The sequence below is a fragment of the Convolutriloba macropyga genome, chromosome 15, assembly GCF_964194025.1.
Source record: "Convolutriloba macropyga chromosome 15, txConMacr16.3, whole genome shotgun sequence".
Taxonomy (NCBI): domain Eukaryota; kingdom Metazoa; phylum Xenacoelomorpha; order Acoela; family Convolutidae; genus Convolutriloba; species Convolutriloba macropyga.
In genome coordinates this window covers 43,097,309-43,111,898 of record NC_134482.1, presented here as the reverse complement: position 1 = coordinate 43,111,898, position 14,590 = coordinate 43,097,309, and the positions used below count along the sequence as shown (strand labels likewise).

Genomic DNA, 14,590 nt, shown 5'->3' with positions numbered 1-14,590 from the left:
AACACTCAATAAATGCACCAATTTTCCAGAAACAAAATTGTATTTTTCCGTTTTAACATTTTTTATCATTAATTTCACCTTATAGGATGCGATAAAAATTCCACTGACCAATTTCGTATAGATCGAAGATCTCAAAATTGTTACCCTAACATTAAGTTCCTACAACAAATTGAACTTCTCAAACTTATTTTATACATCAGTATTTGGTTTTAATCAAAATAACCATTAAAACATCAATATTCAAATCTTTTACCGACTGACCTTTAATAGCAAAAGCACTGTTCTGTTTTCGCTGAACCTCAGATATCACAAGATATCCATTCACATTCAGATTCTCAACACACCCTTTGAACATCTGGCTAACACTGATTCCTGGCAATGAGAACCTATCAGTTCCTCCAAACGTCAACCTCGTGTCGATGTTGAGGTTCTCAAAACTCCCTTTGATCTGCGCGTACGTCTCGTAGCCATCAAGGCTTATCGTCATGTCACGACCAATGCGAGAGACGTTCAACCAATGCCATTGGGAATCGTAGAGCGAATGTCCGACTGTAACTGTCGTCTTTCCGTCGATTCGTGAACTACTTCCCAGATTGATATGCACGTTCAGTTCACCCTGGTTCAGTTCGACACCTATATAATCGCCCGTTGAGCCCACACCGTGAACTAACAGTCCGTTAGGCCTGCTAGACCTGAATCTTAAGGATATGAAGCCTCGGTATGGGTCGAAATAGACGCTGTCGCGCGTGTCTTTGTTGTTTGTGTTCATTCGTAGAACTTCTTTACCCGAAAAACTGATCATGTCCAGAGCTGAAACAGGAGAATGTCATTCAGTTTGCACCAAAGTGATGTTGGCGTAGCCGATCAACGTTAAAAATTTTAGGATATTTTCCGTTTGCTCCCCCCCCCCCCCCCCAGTACGTTATGCAACCCCAATTACAGAGCACGTGTCATTACATAGCAAATCATTGCACGTGCTTCTGGGGGTGAAAATAATATGCACCCACGAAGCTGGGGGGGGGGGGGGGGGAGAGGAGGAGGGCAAAAAAGCAAAATATCCAACTTTTATTACATATCAAAGACGAATCTGACTCTTTGTCAAAGAGAATCAAAGTCTTCAGAGCTCGCAAAAAAAGATGAATAGAAACTTAATAAAAATGCACTAAAAACATCTTACGGACTATCAATCATTTTCAATGTAAAAAATTTTCTAGCGAAATAAATAAACAGCATTATTTGCGGACTTTTCTTATATTTTTTGAACGTTTTCCTATTGCATACTGTTTTGTGAGGTCAATTAAATCGCCATATGAAGTTGAAACTCACGATAATCGCAGCCATAGAGTTCTACTCTTAGTCCGATCTCTCGATTCCAGGCCTCTGGGATGATGCGGATGTACCTGGACACTATAGGGATCCGGAAGTCCTGTTTGACTGTGTTGTACTGGTGGTGGTTGCCATCGAAATGCTACAAAAAAAAACAATTCAATTTTAGCAGCCATTCACATCTTTTCAAAACCAGGAAGTTCAAACCACGTGAAGAAACTTCGAAAAACGTACGACACAAAGTAAAATTCAGAGCAGCTCCATCTTCGCAACCCTTGTAAACGTGAACTCTCGAGATTGAAACTGTGCCAAGTGTCACATGCATTTAACAAATCCTTTTTTGTTTAAAATCGATCCTATCTTGGGTGACAATTTCACCCAAAATTACACCGTCCAATAAACTTATTTTGACATTTGCAGTATCATCTTATATTTTTTCAAGTTCTAACCTGGACAGCTCCATCGAGAGTGTAGTCCACGTAATCATTGGGCCCATTTGAGTCACTATACTGCACTCTGTACCTCGTCACCCAGTTGCCAAAAGTTCCAGAGGAAGAGTCGTCCTGCCAATTGCCCGCCTGGATCGCAATTCCGGTTATTTTGTAGGATTTCATCAGATCTAGAGCCAGCCACTGGGACTGGTCTGGGTCTGATGTCTTTGGTTGCCAACCAGTCAAACCTGAAAAAAAAAATTTAAGCAGATTTAACAGCAGAAACTTTAATTGGCAAAATGTCAGAAAATAGCTTCAATAGACTTTTTCAATAACAATATACTTTTTTCAATAACTACAACTGTTAAAATTTTTGAGGAAACCAGATTCCATTAAAACATTGAAACTGATTACGCTATTGCATTAAAACTCGCGCTCATAATCAGAAATCAGTGCTGCAATTTGTAGTTGAACTCTAACGACGGTCAGATTTAAAATACCCCACGCTATAAAGATCCGATTGAAAGTCGAATATTTATTTAGTTAACGCTATAAATTAAGATAAATTTCACAACAAATTAAAACTACTTGCACAGTAAGACTGCAACCTATCATAATCTAGTATTTGCTTAAGTAAATTTTGTTATTGACTAGCAAAAAAATCCATAGCGATTAAATAACTAATTATATTATAAGCAAGAAAGCCGACATTAAAAATTCTGATGTTATAAAACGTCAAACTGGTTTTAAAAACGAGTCGGAAGAAGAAAGTATCTTCAATTATCCTAAATCATCATTACCCGTTACTTCTCATCTAATGTCCAATTGTGATCGAATCATATCAAGACATAGGATTAACTACGACTATGTCAACGTATTCCTTGGCCGATTTATGACCATGCAACTATCACTATTCAATTCAATTTAATCGCACTTCTATTTTTTTATTGTAACAATAAATCAACACAACCGATTACCGTCGGACACTGCTTTCGAAATACAGGCGAGGTTGATAGAAAATTGCCAATCACAGCATGCTGTGAAGTTCTGCTCAATCGCTCAGCAGCTTCAAGATTACAAAAACTGTAAAGAGCTACATAGTACTTCTCGCCCTCACACTTTACGAGGACCGTTAATTCCGTTTATTTTGACGAGAACTCAAATAGCTCAAACGAGTGAAAGAACATCTGGGCACTAAACTGCAACGATAGAGTTATTGGATGGCTTTCGATTTCTTTTGATAATCAATAAATTAACAGTTAAATATAATCCGTTGATTACGCAGAACTATGCCGACGTATAGATATTCCGGGATATTCTCCGTTTGTGCCCCACCGCACGTTAAGCACTCCCCAGTTACAGAGCACGTGCAACTACACAGGAAATCACTATGTAAAAATAGGACACGTGCGTCCGGTGGTGCAAATAATATGCACCCCCTAAACTGGACAAACGAAAAAAATGCAAGTTCCGAAAATTGAACTGATTTTTATAGAGCCGAAAAGAAGAGCATTAAACTTTTAACTAAGTGCTAACCGAAATAATTTTGAAAGCGCCCAGGGCACGCTGATCCCAAATTTGGTTGCGATAGATCAAGTCTCACGGGTTACAACAGAGTCATGGCCAACTTCCGCGATTCTTGTTGTTCACTCCAATTTTCGAGCCATGATTAACAATAAAATTCAAAATTTCACTGCATCATTGTGATTGGTTCATCATTTTGGCGCTCATTTCAGTTGAGGTGATCTGATTGGTTTAGAAATATATCAAAGAAAAACGAATTGGAAATTTGAGTGAAAAAATTACTCCTATAATCAGCACAGTTATACGTCGGCAGTTGTCATCATCACTCCGTTATAATTGGCTGAAAAATAAGTCTTACTTTATAAGAAAATATAATTGTCTGCGATACGTATCTCAATTTATCGCCGAAAAAATAAATTTTTGATTTTTTCAATCGGCCCTTAAAAACGTCGGTTATCTTACACCTAATCTAAATCGAAAAGCACCCTGCCACCGAACTCTATAAGAGTAATTTGGCGAAGGAAAGTAACTCTCTTATGAGAAAAAAAATATACGCACTGTGTAACGTAAATCAACACATGCAAATCCGCAATCACATTTAAACGAGCAGATTCTGTTAATGAAAAACATAGACACGTAGTTAAATACGGAGCATTGCACCGACAGAAAAAACCATTGCAGGATAAGTCTTGATCTAAAACTTTTTGAATCTTAATAACATTTGGTCAATTTGAATAATTAGAGATCTAATGTCATGATGCTTCCGACAACTTACTGTTCAATCTGGCATCTACAGGCCTTCTGTCAGTTCTGGAGTAGCTGGAAGCGGAGAAGGAGTCCTCGAACTCCATCTTCCTCTCTAGACCCAGAGGAGCCATGCAATCCTCCTGGCTCTTTTCCAAACTGAAGTCGTACTCTAATCCATTAACCAAAAGCAGATCTTCCAGCTCAGGGGGCTCCTCTTGCAAAGCTGTAATACAGTGAATATATGATAAAAAAGAAATATAAAAAACCTTAAAAAAATTATAATTGTTTAGAAATTATAGATTGATGATTAATTATCAGAAGTGATCATTATTTTATGATTTCTCTCGGAATTCAAAATTTCTAAAGGTTATTTCATTTTTATGATAAATTGACTGCATGATAAAAATCAGCAAATTATTATATAAAAACATGAAACTTTATTTGTACTTTGCAGCATTTTAGGCTGGTAAAATTCTTGCTAAGCTGTCAATTATTTCAATTATAAAAAACCTGGTACCACAAAGAAAAACTTGACCGAAAGATTTAAGCAGCTTTGGGGTGACAAAAGAATATCGAATACGTTTTGTAAAGTTTGTCAAGTTTATACTCCTATATTACTATTTTACTGTGGTTAATCACAGGAAGCTTACCTGCAAGCGAAAATTGTAGAAAAGCAGCTAATAATGTAAATGAAACTATCATGACTACCTGAAAAAAACTATTATAGCAATTTGAACAGTAGATACAAAGCGCCCCAGATTTTACCTGACAACAGTAACACAACGAATCCGTCCTACCATTTCAAATCGGGTATATTAATCTGAATACATTAATCTTATTTCTGTGTGTTGCCATTGCGCAAAAAAACTATGCGATCATTTCGAGCAACAATTCAGAAAATTAGATTATATGATTTGGAGCAAATTAATCGGCATCTTAAGCACCTAAATGTTAGAAACAGACTGCACTCTTCAGCACTAACTTGGCAACTTCAAAAATTACCACAAAACAGCAGCGATTAAACCGCTTTAAAATGACCGCTCCTCAAAATTTGATTAGTATCTCCACATCAATTTCGACAACAAAGTTGCAGTTTTTGACCTCATAGGTAGGTAGTTAACAAAAAAACTCGCATTGCCATTACTTTTTCACACTAAGATTAGTATCAACTTATTCCTCATCAACAGCTCATCGAAAGTAATAGAACCTATTTAGCATTTAAATTAAATTGAGTACTGAAACAGCAATTGACGCATCGTATATAACTGATTTCTCTGTTTTTGCGGATGAATTGCTCTCGAACAACAGGCGGGGACAATTTAATTTTTAAGGGTGTGTAATTTAGAAATGTTTTTTGTGTGCAAAAAATTTCGACACCGCAGGGGCTCAATCCCTGACCTCCAGGATGCCAGTCCAACATCTTAAACACTAAGCTACAATTACGTTGATTCTATCGCTGACAATCGTTTTTCTACTACCAACAAACTATATTTCAGAAAGAGAGCAACTTAGATCCCTTAAATGTAGTCAGGAATAAAAGAATGTTCACGAAAAAAATGCAAAAACAGTCAAGCAAAAATTTTCCATAAAAAGACACACATTGCCATTATTTTTTCACACTAAGATTAGTATCAACTTATTTCTCATCAACAGCTCATCGAAAGTAATAGAACCTATTTAGCATTTAAATTAAATTGAGTACTGAAACAGCAATTGACGCATCGTATATAACTGATTTCTCTGTTTTTGCGGATGAATTGCTCTCGAACAACAGGCGGGGACAATTTAATTTTTAAGGGTGTGTAATTTAGAAATGTTTTTTGTGTGCAAAAAATTTCGACACCGCAGGGGCTCAATCCCTGACCTCCAGGATGCCAGTCCAACATCTTAAACACTAAGCTACAATTACGTTGATTCTATCGCTGACAATCGTTTTTCTACTACCAACAAACTATATTTCAGAAAGAGAGCAACTTAGATCCCTTAAATGTAGTCAGGAATAAAAGAATGTTCACGAAAAAAATGCAAAAACAGTCAAGCAAAAATTTTCCATAAAAAGACACACATTGCCATTACTTTTTCACACTAAGATTAGTATCAACTTATTTCTCACCACAGCTCATCGAAAGTAATAGAACCTATTTAGCATTTAAATTAAATTGAGTACTGAAACAGCAATTGACGCATCGTATATAACTGATTTCTCTGTTTTTGCGGATGAATTGCTCTCGAACAACAGGCGGGGACAATTTAATTTTTAAGGGTGTGTAATTTAGAAATGTTTTTTGTGTGCAAAAAATTTCGACACCGCAGGGGCTCAATCCCTGACCTCCAGGATGCCAGTCCAACATCTTAAACACTAAGCTACAATTACGTTGATTCTATCGCTGACAATCGTTTTTCTACTACCAACAAACTATATTTCAGAAAGAGAGCAACTTAGATCCCTTAAATGTAGTCAGGAATAAAAGAATGTTCACGAAAAAAATGCAAAAACAGTCAAGCAAAAATTTTCCATAAAAAGACACACATTGCCATTACTTTTTCACACTAAGATTAGTATCAACTTATTTCTCATCAACAGCTCATCGAAAGTAATAGAACCTATTTAGCATTTAAATTAAATTGAGTACTGAAACAGCAATTGACGCATCGTATATAACTGATTTCTCTGTTTTTGCGGATGAATTGCTCTCGAAAAACAGGCGGGGACAATTTAATTTTTAAGGGTGTGTAATTTAGAAATGTTTTTTGTGTGCAAAAAATTTCGACACCGCAGGGGCTCAATCCCTGACCTCCAGGATGCCAGTCCAACATCTTAAACACTAAGCTACAATTACGTTGATTCTATCGCTGACAATCGTTTTTCTACTACCAACAAACTATATTTCAGAAAGAGAGCAACTTAGATCCCTTAAATGTAGTCAGGAATAAAAGAATGTTCACGAAAAAAATGCAAAAACAGTCAAGCAAAAATTTTCCATAAAAAGACACACATTGCCATTACTTTTTCACACTAAGATTAGTATCAACTTATTTCTCACCACAGCTCATCGAAAGTAATAGAACCTATTTAGCATTTAAATTAAATTGAGTACTGAAACAGCAATTGACGCATCGTATATAACTGATTTCTCTGTTTTTGCGGATGAATTGCTCTCGAACAACAGGCGGGGACAATTTAATTTTTAAGGGTGTGTAATTTAGAAATGTTTTTTGTGTGCAAAAAATTTCGACACCGCAGGGGCTCAATCCCTGACCTCCAGGATGCCAGTCCAACATCTTAAACACTAAGCTACAATTACGTTGATTCTATCGCTGACAATCGTTTTTCTACTACCAACAAACTATATTTCAGAAAGAGAGCAACTTAGATCCCTTAAATGTAGTCAGGAATAAAAGAATGTTCACGAAAAAAATGCAAAAACAGTCAAGCAAAAATTTTCCATAAAAAGACACACATGTTTACATTAATTGCATCAAACTTCGTTCGAGCAATTGATGAATAATCGACTTGATTCCAAAAGAAAAAATACTGAAAAAAATCACAGAACTATTAATAATGAAAAAATAGTATTTTAATCTTTGCAGCGTGATCGACACTATTGTTTGAAAGCCTTATCAGAACTCTGTACACATCAAAAATGGATGCGAAAAATTTAAGTTTCATGAAAAAATTTCAATATGCAGAGAATTTTCAACTAGTGAGAAAAAACAAAAACGAATCAGCAAAAACATGCTCACAATTACTTTCTTCATTTAAAACTACTATTGTCTATTTGGAATAATTGCAGAGCTCCGGATAAATTGGTACAATTACCATAAAATATATCAAATTGATTTCAGATTTCAGGCTTCAAAAATTTCCTATAATTGATGCCAATTTTGGAAGAATCAAAATTGGCATTCAATATATAAGTGTCTAAATTGATTTAAATTTTGCAAATTAGCCAGATAACGGAGAATAGGATTCTGTTTACAAAAAGTATGGGAACAGAAATTTCGTTTCGCGAAAAAAAACTCTTAAAACCATTCTCGGATAAAAGTTTTTTAATTTTAGAAAATTCTAATTGGACACAACATTATACATGTGCCGAAATCATGAAATCTTCAACTACATCAGATGTTATACTGCTGCTTAGACAATAATAATCCAATTGAAGTTTCGGATAAAAATAAGCGAAATTGAGATTTGAATTAGTTCCCATTTTTGAGTTGAAAAATTGTTGTGAAAAATTCCAAAAAAGGTACATAGCACTAACATTGACCTAAAATATTGCTTTACTTTTCAATTTGAAAATAAAAACACTTAAATGAAAACTCCATAATAAAAAAACTTTTTAATGCATACTCTGTAAAAAACAGTTCACAAACTGTACTCTTGCTGTAAATAAACAAAAGATAGGTATACAAAATCAGACCGTGTTAAAATATAAACCACTATATTATACAAAGAGGAAAATTGCTCTGATAAACTAGAAACTTTTCAAGATTTTACAAACAACTGCATTCTAACATACTGCACTTATAATAATAATCTGCAAAATTGAAGTTCTGTTAAAATAGAATGCAATGAGGTAGAAGGTATTGAGGTAGACATTGAGGTCTCCATTCCAAATATAGAAATTGCATCCGGGTTGACCTGTTCGATTTGTTGCGCTTTTTTAACTTACGGACATAAAATTTCTACCGCCGTTAACTTAATTGAAATAATCCAAGAATAAGTTGTTTGATATTTCTCCAGGTTATTCAAATACTAAAGGTTCTATAAAAATACTAGTAGAGAATCTAAATAAAACTCAACTATATACTCGCTGAGCATCAATCTTTACTAAAGCCCATTAACAATTTAGTTATATGAATTCTCCATGATTCCGTAATGGTTCCCTTTCACTAGTAAATTATTAACAAATTTTATGCTGGTCAACACGGTAAAAGAATCATTCATTCACTGTTATCAATCATTTTGATAATCTTTGCGGGATTTCCGGCAACTACGGCATCATCCGGAACATCTTTGGTCACTACAGCACCGGCTCCCACTATAACCCGTTTACCAATTGTTACACCTGGTAAAACACAGCAATTTCCACCCATCCACGAATCATCTCCAATTACTATTGGTCTTCCATATTCCAGACCCGTGCGTCTAATTTTGGCATTTACTGGGTGAGTTCCTCCATATAGAGATACATTCGGTCCAAATTTAACTCCATTTCCGATTTTTATTTCACAAATGTCCAAAAAAACACAGTTAAAATTGAAGAAGCAATCATCTCCAATCTTCATATTGTAGCCATAATCACAGAAAACAGGTGGCTCAATGTGAAGATTTTTGCCAGAATTTGGAAATATTTTGTAGCTCAATTCTTTCCGTTTTTCAGTCTCTGCGTATGAAACGTGACTGTTGAATTTTTCAGTTAGTAATCTGACAGCTTCACGTTCTGCAGTTAGTTGCGGATCACTTGCCAAATATAAATCGCCCCGCAGCATTTTCTTTTTCATCTCTGAATCCTCCATTTTGTACTGAAGAATAAAGCTTTCAGTTGATTGGGAAAAATAAGCATCAAAAAACTTTAAGGACTTTAAAACTTTTTCCCTTTTTACTCTCAAACTTATTTAAACCTTGATTGCAAGTTTAGAGAGTCTTACTGGGGAAGGATTTGCGGGTACAAGTATCCGTTACTGTCCTCTTTGGATGCGGTAAAGAATTATTTTGTTTATTATTAGATGTTGGATTTGTATTACCTGATCACATAAATAAATTCTTTCTTTCTTTAAGAAGAAATTTTTCCATGGTTCAATTTGATCGCGATAGACGGATTTTAAGTTTGAAAGTGTTTGATTTGGTGGGTTTTTACACATTTATACAAAGAATACGACTTGTTTACTTCATGCTAGACATGTTTTTATATTTTATTGAAATAATTAGTAAAATTCAATAAATATTTTATACTTCCGAATTGCACATGATTGCTAACTAATGTATGCATTTGGTATTCAAGTGTTTTTTTAAAGCTATAGGGTCTCCGCAGCTTTAAAATTTATGAAACGAATAGATAATTTCTTTCAAAATGAAATTAAGTCACCATCTGTAGTTTATTCTTAGATGAAGTTGTCAAATTATGATAAGCTAGAAATCTGGTCTCAAGATGTCACTTATATGTTTCGTTATAGCAGTCTCGTTTCCATCACCTCATAAACAAAAACTTTGTTTTCATTAATCTTTTGTTAACAATGTAATGCGTGTTTTCTATAGCCTTACAAGAACCGTGACTTTTCATTACAATTTATATATATATATATATATATATATATATATATATATATATATATATATCAAAGCTGGAGAAACATCAATTCCAAAAGGATATATTCTACATAGGGTGGGCTGGTGTGGGGGAGGGGGCACTTCCGCCAACCTCAGAGGTCCATGACTTCTGTTGCAAACTGTTCCTATTGCATGTAACATCTCCATTTATTGATCTTGATTCTTTTGCCTTCATTGAAAGTTGACTTCATTGTCTTCTACAGAGTGGAATCAATGCAATATCCATATTCATCCCTATCAGCTTGTTCTATTAACTATGATTAATAGTTGCTCTGAGCAAGAAATTTTGTTTGTTCCTCTTGCTGTTGAGTCATTGGGCGGTCTGACAGTTACTCTCAAGAAAACGTTGAAGCGCATAGCTCTGTTAGCTGACAGCAGGAATTATCAGTCGCAAGGACATGCGATCGCTTTTGATAGATTGGATCAGTCGGTTTCCGTTGTCATTGTACGAGGATCGGCTACAATGTTCCTTGCACGAGTCCCGTAACCCCGACTTTTGCAATATTTTTGGGCAAATTCTACTTTGGGCAATCATTGTGAACTCCAAGAAGAGTGGAGTCATGTTAGAGGTGTCACCCAATGAGAGGGGACCTTCGTTTTTTAAGTATTGTCTCACCCAACGAGCGGAGAGAACGTAAATAATTTTCGAGATTTCAATGAAGATTGAAAAGAGAAGAATTCTGAAATTTAAGGAGAACAAGACTGATGTTATAGAGAGCGTTTGAGAAGAATGAAGAATTCTTCAATAAAACAAACACTTCCTTATCTGAACTTTTAATGAGCAAAAACTTTTGATTCCGAATCAAAGTTTGATAACATAGATTTGTTTTAATTCTTAATAAATTCTTAATAGAAAAAAAATAACGAAGTTCCCATGGCAGTTAAAAAGGCTTTTACATTAAGTCTTTAAAGAAGTCTTGGCATATCCCAATAATATCTCTTTAATAGGCATATATCGAACAACATCTCATTAATAGAAAACACAGTCCAAACTGATATTCACGAAAAAGGAAAACGTTTTGTCCGATCCAAGTATTTAGCACAATACCCCCAGATATTTAGCTAAATACATCATGTATTCAGCACAGAAAATCTTTTATACTTTCTCTTTACACAAGTACTAAAAACTTGAATAAATTCACACTTGAAATTTGATTATATTAATCTATATTTCAACCAAAATCCTTTAATTTTAATTGCAGGCTCGTTCTAAGGTTTTAGTGTGTTTTCTACTCAATTTCAAAACTTTTTTAACCTTCAGAACGAACTCGAAGTAGAAAAAAGGCCACCTTCACTAATCCAATGCAAATTCTACATAATTATACTAAGCATCTTGAAACAACAGGAAAAATATCATGAGAAAACTAACTGACAAACACTGATACACCATCTGATTAAAATTAATTTTAGTTGCGACCCCGACAAAAACTGTTGGTAAAAGCACATGTAATACAGGTAGTTCGCAACAAAATATAAACAATTGGCACACAATCTCACAAAATATGTTGATAAAGAGAAACTCACGGAAAAGGGATGATGGCGGACAAAACCGGAAATACAATAAAAAATCTCTACAAATGCTTAATGCAATTTCCGAATCATTAATCTGCGAAAATGTACATCGGCCTCTTCTATGTCAGTCACTAACCCAACATTTGACGGAAGTAAAAAACAACAATTAAAATATGAAAAGGGTAAAAAAAGCTTTAAAAGAAACAGAAAAATGTTTAATTTAATTAAGTGAAAAGTACCATCATTAGCCTACAAATTACTTCCCTGCCATTATACGGCGAAAACAATTTATAACTTCTTTGGCTAGATCAGCGACTCAAACATGAAAAACAAAAAACATGAAAAACAAAATTTGTGTAATTTATTTTAGTGAAAAGCACCATGTCCAAACTTGACGTTTCACCTCACAGCAGCATTAACTATAAAATAACTCTAAACTAAAAGTCAGCGACGCAAATTACAGCGAGAGGCATAAGATCAGAAATAGAAAAAAAAACCATTAAAAACACGCAAAAACCAACAAAATTGCTTGAACTTAGTCAAATTTCTTCATACACATGAATTATTGTCAATCAAAATGAAATACCATACAAGCTGGTAGAAAAACTTATCTCAACCAGACAACTCCACAAATGCTATAAAAAAATTGAAGAAATAGGCAAAAAAGTAAAAATAGCTGAAAATTGAATCTAAAAGTGTAAGATTTGCTCCAGAACTTCAAACTGATTTTAATCACACAACAACTAGTCACGATAATTGTGAGAACCAATTATGATTGAAAGAAAAAAACGAGCGAAAGCTAAAAAACAGCCTTAAAAAAGCTTCGTGATAAAAAATTTTGCTTCCTTAGCAAAATTTTTCACACCTAATTGTCTTATTCTCAAAAACCAATAAGAACACATAATCACTCTTTTCTCTGCTCTTCGATTCGCTGAAAGGTAAACAAAGATTGAGAATATAAAATACTTTGTAAATAGCAAAAAATCAAAAATAAATAAAAAATATTTAAAAGCTGTAATTAAGAAACAATTTTTCATCGAACAGATTAAACGTCAAAAATTACACCAGTTTTCAATGCAAAATTAAACCACTGGCTGAGCACAGAAACGCATTTATTACTAATTAAAACCAAAAACAAACAAAACAAAGAAAAATTGGACAACCGCAAAAAAACGGATTAGTATGTGTACAATTTCATAAAATAAAAAAATCCTCACGTTCAAAAAGTTGTTCAATGCAGGAATTGCCAAACGAACGTTACCATGTGCACTGATTTTTGGAAAAACAGTCCGCTCAATGATCCTTAAGGTAAGAAATTAACAAAAAATCAAAAATTAACTTTAAATTTGAGAAATATGTGCCCATTTTACTCTTGAAGATAAATATAAGACTCCACAAACCTTTGTGGTATCAATTACAAAAAAATTATAGTAGCATCAATAAACAACTGTTTCTACAAAAAAAAATAAATTACAAAAAATTCAGCCACATGGACGAAAAAATTCAAAGAAGTACAAAATTCTTAGTATTCCTTTCGATTTTTCGATGCTCCCTTTTCTGGTCTAAGAAACCTGAAAAGTCCGTCAGGTCTGATTCGCATACTTAGAATTAGTAGACCCAGCTATTCGCCGGTTATTTTTGGTTTCAACAAGATCTTTTGCGCGCGTCTAAATGAAATTTCCAGATCTCATTCTGTTTTCCGTGCCCCTCGACAAGTTTCCGAGAATCGGATAAACGTAGCATTTTCAGACTCGCTATCCGGCCTTAAAAGACACGATTGTGGCGTGTTGCAAATGAACCAATTCAATAGACTAATAGATCAAAAGCCTTCCTGTAGTCAACAAAGCTCTAATATTTCGACATTCATTCCTACGGAGCGCCTACTGAAAATCTTTAGCAATTCTTGTGCCATAATGAGCATAAAAAAGCCTCATATTGCATATTAAAAAACAACACAGGTCCGGAAATTTAAATACTGCTTAAAATTGAGTAAATTTTTTCTTAAATTTGATGCTCTAAGAAAATAGAAAAATAAAGGTTTGTACAAAATACTGCATTATTACTACTGCAATTATAAAAACTACAGCACAAGCGTTCTGTTTACAAAGAAAAATAAAACGAGGTAGACAGTGTAATCTCTAATGCAAAAATAGATTACAGGAAGAAACAATCATTCACTGTTATCAATCATTTTGATAATCTTTGCCGGGTTTCCGGCAACTACGGCATCATCCGGAACATCTTTGGTCACTACAGCACCGGCTCCCACTATAACCCGTTTACCAATTGTTACACCTGGTAAAACACAGCAATTTCCACCCATCCACGAATCATCTCCGATAACAATTGGTTTTCCATATTCCAGACATGTACGTCTAATTTTCGCATTCAAAGGGTGAGTGGCTGTGTGGAGCGATACATTAGGTCCAAATTTTACGGCATTTCCTATTGTTATCGGACAAACGTCATATAAAACGCAATTGAAATTGAAGAAGCAATTATCGCCGATTTTAGTATTGTACCCATAATCGGAAAAAATAGGAGGCTCAATATGAAGATTTTTGCCAGAATTTGGAAAAATTTTGTAACTCAATTCTTTTCTTTTTTCAATGTCTCCATATGAAATGTAATTATTGAATTCTTGCGTTAATACTCTGAGAGCTTCACGACCGGCAAGTAGCTGTGGATCATTGGCCATGTACAATTCACCACGCAGCAT

General features: G+C 34.5%; 2 protein-coding genes across 2 annotated transcripts in view; both read right to left on the bottom strand.

The window, feature by feature from the left end:
- Positions 1-14,590, bottom strand: part of LOC142354290 (contactin-associated protein-like 2) — a 149,243-nt gene that overhangs the window by 71,372 nt on the left and 63,281 nt on the right. Inside the window, exons 2-6 of the mRNA XM_075406554.1 lie at positions 4,679-4,738; positions 4,057-4,251; positions 1,776-2,005; positions 1,327-1,468; positions 262-810 (exon numbers count right to left, since the gene is read on the bottom strand). Of these exons, the coding sequence (XP_075262669.1) occupies positions 262-810; positions 1,327-1,468; positions 1,776-2,005; positions 4,057-4,251; positions 4,679-4,730 (1,168 nt within the window). The 5' untranslated portion in view covers positions 4,731-4,738. The remainder of the gene's footprint in view (positions 1-261; positions 811-1,326; positions 1,469-1,775; positions 2,006-4,056; positions 4,252-4,678; positions 4,739-14,590) is intronic.
- Positions 8,908-11,144, bottom strand: LOC142353931 (putative acetyltransferase DDB_G0275913). The gene is made up of 2 exons (XM_075406162.1): positions 10,451-11,144; positions 8,908-9,554 (listed from the first exon to the last, which is right to left on the bottom strand). Exons 1-2 carry the CDS (start codon positions 10,532-10,534, stop codon positions 8,973-8,975), a joined length of 666 nt encoding a protein of 221 aa, XP_075262277.1. The 5' UTR covers positions 10,535-11,144; the 3' UTR covers positions 8,908-8,972.

Excerpts from the sequence above, each read along its gene's own strand:
- LOC142353931 (XM_075406162.1), bottom strand. The coding sequence starts at position 10,534 with ATGAAGGCAAAAGAATCAAGATCAATAAATGGAGATGTTACATGCAAT. Across the intron at positions 9,555-10,450 it reads AGAAGTCATGGACCTCTGAG|TACAAAATGGAGGATTCAGA; the intron begins GTTGGCGGAAGT and ends TTTATTCTTCAG.